The sequence below is a fragment of the Scardinius erythrophthalmus genome, assembly GCF_964197995.2.
Source record: "Scardinius erythrophthalmus genome assembly, chromosome: 20".
Lineage (NCBI taxonomy): Eukaryota > Metazoa > Chordata > Actinopteri > Cypriniformes > Leuciscidae > Scardinius > Scardinius erythrophthalmus.
In genome coordinates this window covers 8,703,308-8,722,561 of record NC_138240.1, presented here as the reverse complement: position 1 = coordinate 8,722,561, position 19,254 = coordinate 8,703,308, and the positions used below count along the sequence as shown (strand labels likewise).

At 36.6% G+C, this 19,254-nt stretch overlaps 4 protein-coding genes across 4 annotated transcripts; all 4 read right to left on the bottom strand.

Moving 5' to 3' along the window:
• Window positions 1–6: 6 nt before the first annotated feature.
• gclm (glutamate-cysteine ligase, modifier subunit) lies at window positions 7–6,045 on the bottom strand. The gene is made up of 7 exons (XM_081349355.1): window positions 5,733–6,045; window positions 3,975–4,040; window positions 3,338–3,422; window positions 3,190–3,246; window positions 1,636–1,838; window positions 1,422–1,536; window positions 7–1,295 (listed from the first exon to the last, which is right to left on the bottom strand). The coding sequence occupies exons 1-7, from the start codon at window positions 5,853–5,855 to the stop codon at window positions 1,123–1,125; spliced, it is 822 nt and encodes a 273-aa protein (XP_081205481.1). The 5' UTR covers window positions 5,856–6,045; the 3' UTR covers window positions 7–1,122.
• Window positions 6,046–6,959: 914 nt separating this feature from the next.
• slc5a9 (solute carrier family 5 member 9) lies at window positions 6,960–13,727 on the bottom strand (the record flags this gene model as incomplete). The annotated part of the gene is made up of 13 exons (XM_081348342.1): window positions 6,960–7,295; window positions 8,199–8,414; window positions 8,550–8,718; window positions 10,174–10,324; window positions 11,151–11,258; window positions 11,446–11,581; window positions 11,702–11,907; window positions 11,990–12,070; window positions 12,155–12,260; window positions 12,598–12,762; window positions 12,933–13,037; window positions 13,432–13,503; window positions 13,599–13,727. The coding sequence occupies 13 exons, from the start codon at window positions 13,725–13,727 to the stop codon at window positions 6,960–6,962; spliced, it is 1,980 nt and encodes a 659-aa protein (XP_081204468.1).
• A 326-nt stretch (window positions 13,728–14,053) lies between these two features.
• Window positions 14,054–15,299, bottom strand: mrpl55 (mitochondrial ribosomal protein L55). The gene is made up of 3 exons (XM_081348340.1): window positions 15,101–15,299; window positions 14,531–14,732; window positions 14,054–14,306 (listed from the first exon to the last, which is right to left on the bottom strand). Exons 1-3 carry the CDS (start codon window positions 15,148–15,150, stop codon window positions 14,157–14,159), a joined length of 402 nt encoding a protein of 133 aa, XP_081204466.1. The 5' UTR covers window positions 15,151–15,299; the 3' UTR covers window positions 14,054–14,156.
• Window positions 15,300–15,436: 137 nt separating this feature from the next.
• paox1 (polyamine oxidase (exo-N4-amino) 1) lies at window positions 15,437–19,254 on the bottom strand. The gene is made up of 8 exons (XM_081348339.1): window positions 18,834–19,254; window positions 18,484–18,634; window positions 17,477–17,903; window positions 17,159–17,391; window positions 16,820–17,069; window positions 16,453–16,565; window positions 16,145–16,302; window positions 15,437–15,927 (listed from the first exon to the last, which is right to left on the bottom strand). The coding sequence occupies exons 2-8, from the start codon at window positions 18,632–18,634 to the stop codon at window positions 15,766–15,768; spliced, it is 1,494 nt and encodes a 497-aa protein (XP_081204465.1). The 5' UTR covers window positions 18,834–19,254; the 3' UTR covers window positions 15,437–15,765.

Below are 19,254 nucleotides of genomic sequence, written 5' to 3'. Positions count from 1 at the left end.
TTGGTTAACCAAGTCCTATTGTGATCTTAATAGACACTATAGAGATTCAAATACTATAATAAAAAAATCTAAATGTCACACCTTTTCAATTTTTTCGCTGTCTGAATCCAACATAAAACATTGAAATAAATGAAAACTCAATGCCAGTCCATGTTCATTTTCAAGTTTATAAACCAAATTCAATATGTTTAACACAATATGGGATTATAGTCATTTGAAAATAGTAATTACATGATGTATGGTACATGAAAAAACTCTTATATGATTGGATCCAACAGGAATCGTAATTACAATGAATAAATAACACAAGTAAAAATATATATTCTGTCTATCCATTAGATATTGGAACTATAATCATTATTTTCCTTCAAGTGTGGAATTTTCCAGTGTTTTTATATACAATGAATTAATGCCGTTCATGCCATGCATGTTACAGCATCCCATAGAGTTACATATTTGAACATTTATTTTACCTCAGATAAGCAAAGCATTTAGTTTACAAAGGGGTGCAAAAGAGAATCATCCATTGACAACAGGCAACATCTATTGAACATTCCATGCAAAGCATCAGTCAAAATAAATTATACAAACTTAAAAAGGCAGCAAGATAAAAAATTTGACATTTAAAATTAAAGTAAAAAATCTAAAACTAAATGGCCCACTCTTTTAAAAAAAATTGGGGTAAACATTTTTAAATAAAATGGAAAAATTCTCCAAGGTGTATCTCTTCTACAAATCTTTCTGAAAACAAGTGCCTCTGCCCATGTAAGTACTTGTATAATTAACAAAAACAACCTTTTGGTATTTGAAGCTCCTTAATCTGCCATCCCATTGTTTTATATAAATGTTTTACCCTTTGGATAAATATTGGGAATTCAACCAGGCCAAGTCAGGAAAAAGAGGCACTTTTATCTACAAGAACAGATAGCCGTCTAAATATTCTTAATCATGAGGAAAAATCTGTTATGTGGGTGGAGTGAATGTTTGCTCCTTGGAAAATTCTAATTCACTTTAGTGGTTGAGAAAACCCCCTTGTAAAATATGCATCAATGCTTTAGTAGCTCCCTAAATTAAGTGGAATACATTTCAGGAAACCAAAAAAACCTGTTCAAACAGGACATGTTAATGGTCGCTGCTCTTTTTAGCATGAACAATGTAACCCTTTGCTTTTATGATGCCTCTGCTCTTGACGATGATGGAGTACCGTAAGACCCACTCCAGCCTCCAGTCGGCCACCTGCAGGTCCTTACTGCTCCCTTGGACTGCTTCCTGGAAGCCTGCGGCACTGATTAGCTCTAGACACAAAAAGAAAGATTGGCAACATTAGATTTCCACTATTGCTCATGCCAATTCATGATTACAAGGCAGAACCAGCTCATGCACGCAGTCATTGGCTCAGTGACTCAGTACAAAATACACACCTTTGGGGTCATTGTGTGTTAGCAACTGAATGTCGAACTCTTTAGCAAATGCAGTGAGGTCTGGAGGCATCACACAGCAGGAGGCTAGATTCACCTGATTACTGCTTGGCTTTATCTGCATAGCATGAAAGAGTACAAATTTAAAATAAAAATAAAAATCACTTTTCAAATCCATTGTACATTGTTTATCACAAAATACACACTCATTGCAGACCTGAGCCCAGTTATAGAGCTGCTCTAGGAGGGTTTTGTCCAAGTCCGACGTGCCGATGGCAGCAATTTTCTGGCTTTGCACAAGACTCTCCAGCTCTTCCCACAGCGGCTGAAGGTGGGTCAGCGTCTGTGCCTCACCCTCAGGGAGAGAAGGTGGAGCAATGATCACAGAGTCCAGCTGAGTTACGCCTAACGAAAGACAAGCTGAACATCACAGAGGGGGATTAGTCAAATTATCCGAAATTAATATTCACACTACTGATCAAAATTTTGGACGCAGTCATTTTTAAAAATAATTGAATACTTTTATTCCGCATGGATTCATTAAATTAATCAAAAGTAACAGTAAAGACAGTAAACAGTAAAAAAGCTGTTCTTCTGAACTTATTAATCAAAGAATAAAAAGTATCAAGGTTTCCACAAAAATATTAAGCACCACAGCTGTGTTCAACATGGATAATAATAATAAAAAATGTTTCTTGAGCAGCAAATCAGCATATTAGAATGATTTCTGACACCGAAGACTGGTGTAATGATGCTGACAATTCAAGCAAAATATTCACAATATTACTGTATTTTTTATCAAATAAATGCAGCCTTGGTGAATATAAGAGACTTCTTTCAAAAAGCAGAAGTGTATATATTGAATAATTGGCTTGATCAAAAATGCTGCAACTTAAGCACATTTGAATGGCAAACTTCTCAAATTAGTCTGATCAGGAGGATGTTGCTGATTTTACATTCTAAGGGGGTGAACAATTTATTAGTTGAAAAATTATTTCAAAAATAATAATTCAAAAATAATAAGTCAAACTTTAATGAGTCTGACAACATTATTTATTAAATAATTATTTGTTCAGACAGGGATCATAAAAACTAATTAAAGTAAATAATAATTCACCATGATGATTATAAGTGACCCCATTTAAGTCCTTGTTTGGAGACTACTAATTTTCTCTTAAAGTGCCCCTATTAAGAGAAATAATAGATTTTTAATAGCTTTTTTTAAAGGTTTGTAATTTTGTTTTGGAGGTCTCCTATAATACGTTACATGCATCCAAGATCAAAAAACACTTTAATTTTCTCATAATATACATTGCACATCACCTCATTTCTCAAATATTCTGAAAACGGTTCATTCGAAGATTCAGTCTCTTTAAACCCCTGCTTTCCGAGAGCCTCTTCTGCTTTGATTGTTAGTGTTACGTAGGTGTACAACAGGAAGTGAGGCTGGAATGGCTGACTCCTCGTTTCAGCAGTTCGGAATCGATTCTTTCTTTTAGGAGACAATAATTGTATTTGTGGTGCACTTTGATCTTTAAAAATTTGCAGACCTTTCATTCACAAAACCCCCTATATATATTACACACTGCATGAAAGGTAATATTCAAAAGAGCATAATGGGGCACTCTAAATTTTCATACAGCCTTTTGAATTTTTCTTTCAAAATTCAGTTAGTTTCGGGTAAGAAACTCACCCTTATCCATAATCAGTTTTACCCATCAAACATATGAATAATAATAGTGTATAGCTCATCATATTTAGCAGAACTTACCCATGTCTACTGCACTTCTAATTGATGAGCAGTGCGACTCAGTGAGAAAAAGCTTGACTGTAAAGATAAACATAAACATATTTTCAAGCATGCACAAGCATGGCAACAGCGATACTGTCTGAACGCACTAAGGACCGGTAATCCTCACCAGACACCTTCAGCTCCTCTCTCTCCTCTGGGGTGATGGCCTCTGTGTTTTCTGGAATGGTGCAGTCCAGAACAATGGGAAGCTCCTGAGGAAGAAAAACAGCAGTTACTGAATTGCACAACCATACTTTCATGGAAAGTATCCAGTCAGTAACTGGATTATTCATTATAGTTGCATCATGTTTTGCACTCTTGCGTCTATGAAGCTCCCCGGTCACTTTACTTTGCATGTGAGAACATTAGACACCTTGTTAATGGACTGCATGAAAGGAATGCGTCAATAATAAGCCTCAGCTTTTGTGTGCTAAGACCTTTACTCCCTACTCACTGAGCAGAATAAGCCCGAGCAGAGGCACACCGGCCCCATGCCATGAACAATCACCATAACAACTGTCTTTTCATCCCAGTGCCTATGTATGCTTTACTGGTGCAACGAGACAGACGTTTCGCTTTCCCACAATCCACAGAGTGCTCAACTGTTTATGTTCAGTGAGTCTGACAACATTTTGGCTACTTCTTCATGCAACCAAACTCTTTAATATGTCAAAGATGACATATGTTTAGTTTAAAATGGCTTGTTTACAAGTTCTCAAGGTTTCGTTTTTCACTTTCATAATAAGTGTCGTGCAAGGTCTTACCGAGTCAAGTGATGACGGCATTGCGGCAAACCACTCGCTCAGTGTGCCTTGGATGCAGTCTTGAAGCTGTGGATTGAGTTAGAAAACATTACAAAAAACAGGACAGGCAACAAACCAAACATTTTGAAACATAAAAATAAAATAAAAAAACATTGTGGCAACTTCCCTGCCCGAATCATTTCTCAGTTTTTGAGAAAAGACATTTACATTATCTGTAATACTAACTATTGGGTGTTTCTCCAAACACAGATCAGGTGTACATACTAAGTTTTGGCCCAGTAGGATTTTTGGCATAATACCAATTATTAGCTAATTATAGTTTATTTATATTATAATATTAATTATAGTTTTTCATATTCTAAAATAATAATATTTTTCAATATACTGTTTAATTATGAATTCATTTAATTAATAAAAATGAAATGAAAACCATTAAATGAAATGCAAAAATATAGTTAATAATTAAAAAGGTGCGTGTGTGATGTGTGTGTGTATATATATATTTGGTCAAAAGTTATGTAAGAAGGAAGTCATATTTGCATCAACTCTTACATCAAGACATGAACTTATTTCCTACATATTTCATAAAAACACATTATCATATAGCTACATTACTAATCCACTTGCGTGGGCTTGATGAATAAGCCTAATTTTTATGATGGGATGTCAGAAAGGGTTTGGCCCGTATATAAAAATGCACAGTCATTTGTCTGTCAACTGTTGAGGTTAAAGGCGTGAATCAATGTATACTTCATTCCAGCATGTCAGGTCAGGTCATGTCACATACTGTACACTTTCTCTAATAGGTCTATGAATGAGTGTTATTAGGCAGAAGCATTGCTTGTGTGCACAACTACTACTCATGGTCACAAATTATATATAGAAATTCACAGCACCATTGTGGCCTTGAGTACATATATATATATATATATATATATATATATATATATATATATATATATATATATATATGTATATATATATATATATACACACACACACACACACACAGATTAACATTACATTACATTACGAGATGCCAGAACAAAGACATGATCATTTGAATTTGTATGCAACAACAGTGAGATGCATATGGCTTAAGCCACATTTTGCATAGTTTCATGTCATGAGCAGCACGAGGCAAACTAGTCAGTGACGTCATTAATGGAAGCAGGCCAAAGATCACATATTCTCGCCTAGGATTCGTTCTTGTGAGCCGATTCTTATTTAATTAATAATTTGATCGAACCGATGTGCAGATATTTCCACTGTAGGTGGGTGTCATGTTGGAGCCATACACAAAGAAACATATCACAAGGTTTTTCGAGCAGGTATAAAAATATATCGGTGAAAAGTAAAATTAGGTTAATCACCAACAAAACAAATATACACAAAATCCAAATGATACCCACAATTTAGAATGTATATTTAAAATATACGTATTTAACCATATTTACTTTAAAAAGTACTTGAAGCTCAAGCTGACACTCAAGCTGCCGTGTGAGTGTGAGGAACACACACTTAAATAAAATAAAATGAATCCGTGAACCGGTTCGGCAAACTGAACCGTTCGAAGGAGCCGATGCGCAAAAAAGAATCGGACTTCCAACAGCAACGACGACCTTATAAACATAAATAATGGGGGTGACCGTGGTTAAACTCATTGACCGAACAACATCATACTACAAAACATGTCAGGCCTGTGCTGCCAAGGTGGACCAAGATGCACTATAAGCACTGCAAACCCATGTCACTTACCTCCTCACTAGGCGAAGACGGACATTTCTTCTTAAGTCGACTGCGGTTGACTAAATTTCCCGTGTGAAGCTTCAGGGTTGTTGCGTGGTTAAAAAGCCGTTTCGCGTTTACATGAGACTCCATTACTCAGTGAAAATCGGTGACTGGAAAATGTGTTGTCTGTATGAAACTATTAACTAAAACAAAATACCCTCGGGACAGTGTTTCCTTCTCTCTCGCATACACTAAACAGTGTAGTATGACTTTGCACTTGTAGTTCATTCAAGTAGAGAGAGGAGGTTAGAGTAGAGAGACTCACGCCCACAATGAGTATATGGGAAAACCTGGCAAGGATCAACCGGAGGTGGATTTAAATATATAAAATATATAATTCATTTAACAGCAACTTTCAACCTTTTTGACTAAAAGGCCCCCCATTGTCCAACACAATATTCAAAGGATCCCATGTAACGTTAGGCTGAGATCTTTCCTCTGGCGCTACTGCAGCAGTAATGATAACAGTAATGGTTCTTCATTAACAGAACCCAAAAGTGAAGCATGAATCCCGAATGGAGTCTCAAGTTTCTTTTCATTTCTACACTGCATGAGCGAACAAATAAAAATAAAAAATATATAATCTTTTTTGTTTTCCTTTTTTTAAAATTTGCATTATCTTAAGACTTATTTTGAATAATGATAATAAATAAGTATATAATTTAAAGTCATCTTACGGCCTGGCCATGCCCCACCCCCTGGTTGAGAACTTGATGTAGTGGAATCTTACCTATGTTAAATTTTGTCATTATGACACAGCAGAAATTATTCAGGTCAAGTCAAGTCACCTTTATTTATATAGCAATGTATACAAAATAGATTGTTTCAAGCAGCTTTAAACAGGAAAATAACACAAACTTCATCAAATATGAGAAGTCATTTCCAGTTTTGTTCTCATCCAATAGTGTCAGTGCAAGCAAATCGATAAAATGAAGTGTCTTACAAACCCCAAATTATTATGTTATATATTTTTCTATACATCTAATTATAATTGTGCCATTAAACTGCTTTTAATAAACTTTTAAAATTAAAAATCTGACTCAGATATTCTTTTTGAAACAATTCACAAGTTTAATTGTACATTAAAGTGAAGAAAGACACTGGCAGTATATAAAATGAGAGCAAACATCTACATGTGTTTTAATTGCTGAGGTTCTTACAGAAAAAAATGCTATTCAGAACTTTACAGTATATTCAAGCAAAGTACCCCCAAAGAAAGACATTGACAGTGAGTAAAATGAGGGCATTGACATTGCAGACAGTCTTCCAGGTGTGGTCTTCTTCAATACTTGTGAGTTTCTTTTCCAGAGCCTGCCGTTCCTCCTGACTTATCTCTTGTTTAGCCACATGGGAGAGACCACACAGCCACATTCCAGCACGCTTCCACCATGCAGGCATGTCCTCATCCGACCCCTCTGACTCAGTAGTGCTGGGATCAGAGCCTGCTGGTTCAGAGCCTCTAGCCCAGGGGTCTTCCAGCTCTACACGCTCCTTCTTACTGTGTCTTGTCCACCAGGTCAAACGAACAAGCTGAAATAAAATATGAGTGTTATATTAGCTCATGTTCAGTGTGTGTTACTGATCAAATATCATCATAAATGATGTACATGTTGTGTATGTAAATATATAAATAAAAACTGTACATGCTTTCTTTGCTTTTTATGCTAATAAAGAAATTAAATAGTCTTGTCTTTATAAATTAATTTCCAAAATTGAGGTAGTCTTTGTTAGTGCACATGTTGCGTTGGCCTAGATCAGTTTTGGGCAGCAGAATCTCCTTTTGTGGACATTAATAGAGAATAAAATGGTTCATAAATTAATTAAATTAAAACTAAGAATGCAAAATGTTCTTAGGTGTAGGGTTAGGGTTAGGGTTAGTCTGTTATATGCCATTTTCTTAATTTTAAACCAATATAAATACATGGAAATGCCTTTTTAGATAGGTAATGGCCTGGGTACATGCCTTTTATCTCCTTTTTGTAAGCGTCTTATACAAATGGATATGGAAGGGATAATGTACATCAATACTGATTTGAGCAGAAACCTTTTTAAAATCGTACCTCTTTATAATCCATTAAGTGTACAAAACAATCGTTCTAGCAACAAGATGAACACTTTGACAATATTACTGTAGACCTACTATTAATACTGATGCAGTATTGTTGCAGTATAAATAAATAAATAAAATATGTAGTTTCTAAGGGCCACCGGAGTGGACACCGAGGGGGACCCGGAGCACAATTTCAACCGAAGGGGAAGAAAAAAGCGATTTCAAGGGGAGCCAGAGTAACAACCTGCAACCCTGATACCACAGCTACGGCCTTGGTGGTCATTATCAGGAAATAATTTTGCGACCGAACAATCACAATTAATCATTTCAGAGAGCTGTGTAATAAAAATAAATATTTAAATGTGTTTGCAGTTGATAGTTACGTGTTGCTCTGGAATAGGCGCAGTACAGAGGCTGACGGCTGTGATGATCAGAGCTGTCAGTCCAAAAAGGATTAGAGCAAAATACAGGTAGTGCACATCTTTCAGCAGGGCGGGACGCAGGTCTTTCTGTCCGCATGACGGGGTGCTATAGACAAATTCCATTACCATCCTCACTGTGCCAACTGCAAGTCCCACCATCAAACCCCAAAAAGCACCCTGTGCAAGATAAAAGAAAGCAGCTTCGCTTGGATGTTTTACAATCTTCTTAAAAGTAATGCATTGAATGTTATAAGATATTTAACTTTCACTTTATTGCATAAGCACAAATCAGCTAAAACATATTTAATTCACCTGTTCATTTACTCGCCCCCAGAAGATGGCCATAATAAACAAGGCGGTGATGGGAGGTGCCAGGTAGCTAGTGATGGCCTGAATGTAGTCAAACAGCTGTCCACTATTGGCTGTTTGAATGATAGGAATCCACACAATGCTCAGGGCCACTAGCAATAAAATGAACACCCTGTAGATGTAAATAAACAGCAGCAATTAGTAAGACAGCATATAAGTCAGAAGACTAAGGCTGTTCAGTGTATATTTTGGAAAAGGTTATACTTCATTACCTTCACTTTCAGTTTGCATACAAAGTATATCTAATTGATTTGAGCTGTGTTGTACATGTGCTGTGCCTTTATGACCCAAAAAACAGGTCAGCAAAACCTATACGATGTGGTTATCCACCTGGGGCCTGTACCATGAAGGTAGCTGAACAAACTTGGGGTTACAGGATTAGTTTTGAGTTGACAAAACCAAACCGATGCAATCAGGCTTTATTGGTACCATGATGCAGCTCATCAACTTTCTCTGTCAACTCAGGCTATGATTACTCCACGCGCGTGTGCACATAAAAGAGTGACGTCGACACTGAACAACCAATCGCGGGTAGAGCGAGAGCGATATATTTTTCCGCGGAGGAGCAAGAGATAATCATTCAGAATTACGATGAATTTAAATATGTATTTCAAGCTCGAAACAATACGGTCTCTGCTGCCAAAGCAAGAGAAGACTGTTGGAGAAAGATTGCTGATTGTTAATGTGTAAGTTGAAAAAATACGTTCTATATTTATGTAAAATTATGTATGTATATATGTATGTGTATCCTATATGTGTAATATATGGTCGATAAATGTCCGGGGAACACTATTAATGAAACTATTCATACTCCTGCAGAGCGACCTTGCGAATGGTTTGGCAAACCGTGTTTTCCCCTAGCTTCTGTGCGTCACCCACCGTGCAAGAATGTACCACTTGCAAAAAAAAAACGCAACGCAATATTTGCGGTACAGTAAGTGCATGAATTCGACGTGTTAAATTCTTTATGTGCGGCTCAAGAAGTTTGCAAAGATAAGACATTGCTTCCCCGGCAAAAATCTGTATCTTTCGTAAATAACTATCAGGAAAGGCAAGGGGATTTTGTCATGCTAAAAACTCTTTCTCTACGAAGTGCTCGTCAAACAATTTGCGCTGAGATGTCCACCGGATTTGTAAGAAAAGGTGAAGTCATTGCAACAGACACTGGGAATAAGTTATGTCACCTATGTTTCTTTGCTCTCAGCTGATTGGTCAAACTTCAGTCTGAGATCTTGAATCCAGAACATAACCTGCATCGGAGCAGGTTAGCCGTGCAGCGTAAGATACCATGGCAACGAACACCGATTAAAGCCAAGCTACTTTCATAGTACCTAAAACCCGGGGTTGGCGGAAACTAAACTGAAACATAGCTGGCTAGCCACCTAAACCAGCTTCATGGTATAGGCCCCTGGTGTGGTAAACTGCAGAGGAATGTTGGTGGATCAGTTCCACTTTCGTTAAACTAGTTTGTATGCATATAATGATACCATTCATTTCTTTTAGATACTTGTGTACAAATGTGTCCAAAATGAAATTGTTTTTCCACAAAGCATTTAACAGTAACTACCTGCCCACTACCATGAGCTCTCTCTCAGAGGCCCGGAGCCGGATTCGTTGCCAAATGTCCATGGTAAACAGAGTGCTGCTACTGTTGAATATAGAGGTGAGAGAGGACATGAGCGCTGCCATCATTACTGCAATCATCAGACCTCTCATACCTACAAAACAATGACAGTGAAAGAAAGAATAGATAAGTATAACAAGAACAATAGGAATATCAGAGAAACAAGATGTTGTACAGCAACTTATCTGCTAAGTGATGCACTAATTTTTTGCAGGAGCATTATAGACTTAAGAATTTTTAATATTACCAAGTCTATTAAGAATATAGACTTTGAATATAAAAAGTAATTTGAACTATATTTTTCCATTTCTGATTTAAAGTGCCACTCTGCCTCTGCTCATCAAAATCATATCTAAAGATAAAAGATATGGGTAGGAAACAAGCATAAAATTGAGAAATTCTGGCAAAAGTAACATTAACATTTCTTTTCAAAATAGATAAAACGTAAATATAGAGGCTTAAATATTTACATTATAATATTATAATTTATGATAGATACATAATTTAAATATTTTATTATAATTATACACACACGTTTGTTTCACTATATTAGTGAGGACATTGCATAGACTTCCATTGATTTTATATCAGGTTAATGATATACCCCTAAACATACCTATCACAGAAACATGAGCAAATACACACACACACACACACACACACACACACACACACACACACACACACACACACACACACACACAGGGACTCGAACTGGGGATCTTCTTGTTGTGAGACAACATTGCTACTGTCTGAGCCGTATATTATATATATAAAATTATGATACTATATATTCTATTAAAAAATAGAATTGTTAGTTTGTTAACATTTTTGTTAACATGTTAGCTTTTCATTTTTGACAAATGATCCTATATAGGTGACAAAGGAAAATTTCAACTAAATGAAAAAGATTGTCATACCCACTGGCATGAGCTCCACAACTAACTTTGGGTAAGCAATGTTAGAGCAGCCAACACGGGTCCCACAGATCTTCAGACACTCATGAGGATCCACACATCCTACTTCATCTAGAAAATACACAAACATCATCACATTATACCACGAAAACAGATATTTCACATTCAACCAAATGAATGGTGGGGATAGTTCATTAAAAGAACATAAACCCCTTGTCATTGGTTTAATAAATGTTCGTAACTTTTTAGAATCCAGACCATAAATCTATAGGAGAAATGCAAGAACGACTGAGCGTACTTGGGTAAAGAGCTCTGCTGATCATTCCTGGCATAACAACGAAGAACATAGGGAAGACCTTGAGGTAGCCACCGAGTACCGAACCACCTTTGGCATGGGACAAGTTTTTGGCAGACAGAGACCTTTGCACTATCACCTTCAAACAATAAATAGATGCAATTGCTTGATGTAAAACAGTTTTTAAGCTTAAAGAGACCTATTTGTTGCTTAAACTGTAAAGTCATAATGCACCGATAGTCTTCTAATTCTGTTTCACCTGGTCTGTGCACCACACCCATGTGGCAAGAACCGTGAGTCCAAAGATCAGGCCTGGCCAAGGAAGGTCTCCTGTCACTGGATCTCTGAAGATATGAAAGGCGTCAGACCGAGGAAGATGACAAGTGGTGTTGGGGACCGTGATAGCAGGTACAGCTTTCTCATACTGAACCAGCAAACCCTCGTACCATCCAACTTTGTCAAATGCTGCCGGGGAAAATTCATTTGAAATTACTTTCCCAGGAATAATTTATATAATTGTACCTTTTCAGGAAGAAGGGATCTATACCTATAAACATGAGGACAAATGCTCCTATAACCATGATGACGGTCTGTAAGGCATCAGTGTAGATTACTGCTGTCAGCCCACCTGCATTAAGACAAGAGTTGCTGCTTTTCAACTAGAATCACATTTAGACATTAGTTATCTAAAATATTAGTGCGGCTTTATTACCTGCTATAGTATAGAGTGCAGTGACGGCTAGCAGCACAACGGTGGAGACATACAAGTCCCATCCAAGTGACACCTGGATGAATAAAGCCCCTGAAAAAATGTCTGTCTGAAGAGAACACAGTTTATAATAAACTTTAATATATGTAGTACATTGCTATGCAGCATTGCTGTATACTCTTATTCAAGATCATATAGCATACTGTATTGTTGCTACTTGGCGTAGTTATATCATCAAAAAACGTGTTTTGTGATAATATATTAGCAATAGTATAACAGTATTTTCTTTCTAATTATGTATCAGATTAGCATTCCTTACAATGGTTTTTGTTTGTTTTATTATTTTTATGAATATATATATTTAATTAAATATATAACAAATATTTGATAATTACACACACACACATATATATATATTTATTTATTTATTAAACAAGGAGTCTTACTGATATCTTGGTGAAAATGTAGAGGATGAGAGACAGCACACTCATGTAGATTCGGATGCGCTGACCCCCAAACCTCTTCCTCAGATACTCTGGCATTGTGACCACACCAGCAGAAATATATACAGGCACAAAAATCCAGCCCAAGGCAATAAGGACCCATGCTGCCTACAGAACAATCACACATGAGGTCTGATACAAGGTTTTGTTTCAGCACGTGATGCAATAAAACAGTCAAATATTTGTTTAGCCCAAGACTGCAATCTAACAAGTGAAATCAGTAATTACTGAAACAACACTGAAAGCTTGTAAGATGAGGAATAATTTGTCTGCCGTACATTCCACTCAAATCCCCCGACTGCAAGTCCCCCCGCGGCTCCTGTCCCTGCTAATCCAATGAACAGGCCACTGCCTACGTTACTGGACATCAAAGAGGCACCAATCTGTTGAAACACAATACTATTATGCTATTCAGAAGACCTTAGGAAAACACTCTCAAAACTAAAGGAAACTATGAAAACTCACGCTGAAAGAAGAATGTCTTCACACTGACTAAACAAAGTCAGCTGTCAAAATATTACTTATTTAAGTGCAGTATGTGTAAGTGTTGTATATATGATTTAATTTAGTTTCAAACTTTACACATTCACTCAATATGTTTACACGTAATAAATTATTTTATGAGACTTGCAGAGACGTCATAATTTCCTTTTTCCTGGTTGTAATTCCAGACAAAGGCTTTGAAAATCAAGATTCTTCCTTGTAGGTATGCACAAGATAAATAAAATTTCCAGCTTTATTAATAAGAGTAGACACCGTAAAGACACAAAAACTCACTGGCCACCATGTCATGGATCGTCCTGCTAAGAAGTATCCTCCCACAGTCCCACGGTTGGCTCTGACTGAGGACTACAAATCAGAAATCTCTAGCATCAAAAAATACACATACCAAATTCTCTACATCAATGCAAATGTTGCCAGAGAGGCTGCAGACTTTCACTTACCCATATCCCAACTGCCAACACAAACACAAAATAGACTACAACCACAGCAATATCAGCAGCCTCTAAAACAAACTTCACAGGCACCTCGGGCTCTGGGGTGCCCGTTACAAGCTCAGGTAAAGCTGGCATTTTCTACAATGCCTGAGGGAAAAGTGTGAACTTTGAAGTAGGTGCTGATTTCATTAATAATTAATCAGCCTGTTTCAGAGAATGCTGAGAATGCACGAGTTACTCATTATATGACAGATACACATCACCACATGAGGACGCTGCACACTAATTTACTTAATTTACTTTTTATATTTGAAGACACACACATATACATATACACATATATATATATATATATATATATATATATATATATATATGGATTCTGGAGATATTTAGCATAATAATCTAATCCTAAATGAATTAAATTCAATAAAAAGACAGACTGACTACAAATATTGCAAGATTTTTTTTTAATTACAGAGTGACTTATAAAAACAAAACTGTAATTTTGTACATGCGAGACATCATAAATACTCAATGCGACATTCAACTGCATCAGTCCATTCATTTCTTCTTCCAGAATTTGCTGTAATCATCAACTTTGAAATCATCCTCAAAATCCTCCAATTTCTGTTTAGCTGCCCTCTTCGGTTCCCTTTTCCGCATCCTGATTTTCCTCTCCTCCTCAGAAAGGGTGGTGATGTCCACGGGCATCTGGCAAAAGAGTAAAAGCTGTCAATGATAACTGACTCAAAACACACACAACAAAGGTACTTTTCTTTTCTTTTTTTAAAGCTTGGCTTCATTATGAACAAACCATTGTATGGCAGGTCTTCAAAAAAATTCTACTTTTGTGTTTCAGAGAAAATAACAGCAGCAACATGATTTTCAAGACAGGATTTTCATTTTGCTTGGATATATATATATAAACCACTAACCTTCATTATTCTTTTGGGCTCTCTATATCTGATGTTGATGGTGGACCCGTCAGGTCTCACTAACAGAACTGGATACATCCTCTCATACTTCTGCCTCCCAAAGCGCACCACACAGGTTCTGTTGGAGTTTGACTGAAAGACTGTGGTGTGAAATGTGGATGTGGCTTGCAAACACCTGTGGGTGACAACAGCCTGAAGACACCTGTGCAAAACAATAAAAAGACATTAAACATCTAAACATTTTTGAACATCAATGATTACGCTTCAAATAGCTGCAGTATAATAGAAAAATAATGAAAACACTGTAGCTTCAGAACCCTACTCACTTGATGTCATCCATTTGCGAAGTCAGATAGATTCAGGTTTTATGTTATTTGTAAAGGGAAATAGTAAGACACTAAACACGAACAGGTATTTTGAATAGTAAATTAGTGTATTGGCTTCGCGTAAAACGTATGTTTGTTTAACCTACATGTATAAACCCGAAAATTAATTGTAAATGCAATGACTAACGTTACAACACATGTCAAAAGACCAGCGAACTCAAGGAGTAATCGGTTCACTACTTACCTAAATAAACTCTTGCACGGCTGGCCAATTGCATTTAAAGTCATGATCATATCTGCAACCCTGGAAACGGCTATATAATAAATGCCTTCATAAGTGTGAGAAGAAAATAGCACAACTCTTCGAAATGAAGAAGGTCACCATCAACAAACGGCATGGATGTGTGTCAGAATAAAATGCTCCCCCTGGAAACTTGCACTGCAGCTTCCAATAGTTCCGCTGTCTGTTTTCTTTGGATTTTAGTTCACATTTAGAAATAAAACCTTTTCTTTCTTATTGTGCATAAAATAGATTCACCAAAGCCAACTTTTTCCAAACTTATTAATTAAACCACAATTTAGCATGCAATGTTTTATTAAATAATAATGTATGAAACACAGCCTGTCGTAAAACAAAAGCGTTTAGTTGATTTATACGTAGGTAGCTATATAATATAAAAAGGAACAGTATACATCAGTAAAAATCTAAAAGCCTCAGTCATTTTCTCATAAAAAAGGTTTTGTAACAAAAGAAATATGATCAAAGTTGTTTTATTTTACATGCAGCAGCCTCATGGGGGCAGGCTTGTTGAGATCAAACAATCATCATCATTATCATCACATCATCATTTCGGTAACTTCCCTGTTATTGGATGCTTGTCTATATTTAAGATAATAGATTTTAACTCTCTAAACTTGTTTGTCCAATGAAGTAGTGGAAGTGGGAGCCGCTGTCTTCTTATAATGTGCTGCCAGTCTGTCTGCCTCTCTGTGTCCTGAGAGTAGAGCTCCTTGCACTGTGCCATAAAGAGTCTTCATCGTTGCCTCACCTGCAAACAAGACCTGAAGATCCTGAAATAAATGAAGTGAAAATCACTTTAATACGTCAGTGCTAAATGACAAAGAAAATCAAAATCAAAGGAGGGCCTTTTTTAAACATACTTCTAGTTTATGAAAACCTCCTCCTTAATAGCCTATATCTCAATGCATATTTCAATAATTAAAATAATTAACCATAACTAATTTTAATTCAACATAGTGGTAGGCAATAAAATAAAATATCACATACTTCACCAGGATACCGGCAACCCACTAGAGGTTGTGCCAACGTGTCCATAACTTGCCCATCAACACCAACAGGGAGGAAAGCGTAAGTTCCCTTTACGAACTTGTTGCTGCGCCACTTAGTGCTAAGAATGGACTTTGGCTGAGGAATGTTTGAATGTCCTTGGGAATACAGAAAATATTACATGATGACAAAAAGTTTTTAAGTTAACTTTTTAAAAACTTAATTAATTTGAAGTCCAGTAACTGACATATCATTAAAAAGTAATACAAGTAATGATATGGATATCTCTTTAAAGAGGATTTCTTTACCAAAGAACATTTTGAGATGATCAGTGACAGCAGTTGAGAGTTCGTCATCTGTCATGGTTTCAATCAGGTCAGCAATGTCTCCTGGACACCAACCAATTAAGATATTACCAAACCTAGAAAAGAGAAAATGAAAGATTAATAAACGTTAACAAGTTTTGCCCCATAAACAGTTATAATAATAATAATTATATGTTTTTTGAAGCACAGGCATTGACTGATTTTTCTACATTTTACTATTAATATTAGTTCTGCTGTTTAGGAATAATAGTACATCCAGATTTCTCATATGGCATTTATACTGGTAAACATGCATGAATTAATTTAACATTAACATTTTTAAAGAATTGCCATTTAATGCAACATTAACCTTTCTTTGGGTCTCAGGACAGAAAAGCACTGCAAGTTCTTGAGCCACTGCATTTTATTGGTGGATACTGAGGCAGGCGTGTCATCCTCATAAATGAGGTTGATAGAACCAACTTCATTCTCCCAGAATGCCTCTTCATATTCCAGAAAGATCTTGGCAATACTGCCAAAGCACAGCTTATCAATGACCTCCATTTTCTCGCATGGGAGACAGGGGATGAAGAGGCTGGAAGCTTGAGCTTTTAGACAACCTTCAAACACACACACACATATAAATGTGCCAGTCTCACTTCAGACAGCATGATCATCCTCAAAATACTCAATCCTTATCAACACATACCCAGAGAAATGGTCACTATTACATGATCAGCTAGAATCTCTTCTCCATTCTCACAGACAATGCAAACTGGGTACTGGCGGACTTTTTCATCAGAAGCAGCTTCAGTGTGAGCAGTCGGAGAGGGGGCTGCAGAGAAGGTTCCATCCCATTTGATCTTACTAACTTCTCTTTTCAGCAGCAAACTATCCTTAGGGAAGTCCTCCAGTAGTATGTCTACAAGCTGAAACATTAAACTGACAGACATATAACAATTAACCCTAAATGCTTATTTTGCAATAATTGCAAATGAATGCAGATCATCTTCTCAACCCATCATACCCTGCAACATTGAGACTGTCACCCATGTTGGTATAATACTGCCAGGAGTCAAGAGAGATCCTGTGGAGGTCTGAAGCTCCAACATCAATCAGCATGTCTTTGCCAACCAAAGCAAAAACACTCTGCATTCTCGTTTTTTTATCCTTGTCTTGCAAGCTGTCAATCACACCTTGGGTTTTTTCGGCATAGTGTTCACCTAAACTCTTTCCCGTGTTGAAGCCACGGTGTTGAATAATGTCCTCCCCAGCTTCATATGCACGTCTGGCGAAGTTTGCATCCACTTTGTGTCCCTTGTTACTGTAAAATGCTTCTGTGCCCATGTCAGGGACCTGGTTTAGAAGGCCAGACTTTTTTAGTAGACAGTAGACAGGGTTTTTTTCTGACGCCCCATGGATGTACTGAGCTCCAGTATCAACACATGCATTCCCTTTGACATGAAAAAAGAAAGACATTGACATATAGCCAACTGTTAGATATAAATTCAGCATATAATCTAAAAACACTTCTATATGGCTTCATTAGAGGATCAGAACAGGCAAAAAAAACAAAAAAAAACAAGAAAATGTAAAGTGACAGAAATTCCCCATATATTTAAAATACGTAGAGTAAAATATCGGCTTTAAACTGGATTTAAAATCATGTGATAGGCCTACATTCTTTTGACAGCAAAAAAAGAGGACTATTTAATGGAAGTGAAACTAAGTCATGGGTCCACCAATTTCAGTTTCCTGAAACAGTTTCCTCTACTTTTAGCACACAACCCTACCTTTATTTATCATAAGTTAAAACGATGCTAAAATAATAAACATAATTAACGGTTATAATTATTATTATTAATAATACATAATAAATAATTTATTTCATTGTTATTATATTGTTGCACTTATTAGCATAAACATTTTCTATATATTAACTTTTTACTATAATACTCTTATCATTTGTCAAGTGTTGAATTCGTGTTGGTATTCAAATGATAATGTATGCTATATGAGGTATAATGTATTCACCAAAAGTTGCAGAAGCTACTCTTCCTCCGACCTTCTCGGAGGCTTCCAGCACCGTGACGTCATTAAATCCGTATTCTTTCAGCTTCTTGGCTGCAGAGAGTCCTGCCACACCAGCACCAATCACCACGATACATGGGTTTCTGAGTGCCATCTATAATATTGAAGAAGGTATTACGTCGTTAACCCTAACTACACCGCAGCTTTACTACAAACAAGATGCATTACTAGACAGTACATGGTATTCCTATCACAACCAGCTTTTTTTAGCTTTCTCAATTAATTTGTTGATTTAGACGAAATATAAAGTTACAGTTAGACAATAGCTATAACGAAATGGTTAGGCTACTTACTTTGTAACGGCGCTAAATGCTGACTATCCACCTTTATTTAGTTGCATTGCTTAGTTCCACTTCCTGTTTTCCTGCCATGACTTCATATCGATTCAGAGGCGGTGTTTATTTTGTTCTGACTCAGAGCCAGAATGTCTGAAGCTAGAAGAAACACGTCGTCATGGTTTTCTTCCCCTCGGGTCGTTGTATACACAGTTGTCCAATAGAGGGCAGAAAGTCCTAAGAAATTGAGTCTAATTTTGTTTTTTTCTGAGTTGCTGAAACCCTAAACCCCTAAACCAATTTGTCGAAATTCTGTAAAACCTTAAACAAGTTCAGGCAGTTCATCATTTTAAAATATCATGCACTCTTTTTTGCAAAACTTTGTTCACACTTATTTCTAATGATGTGATCAAACCATCTGTTCAAAATAACAATGCAC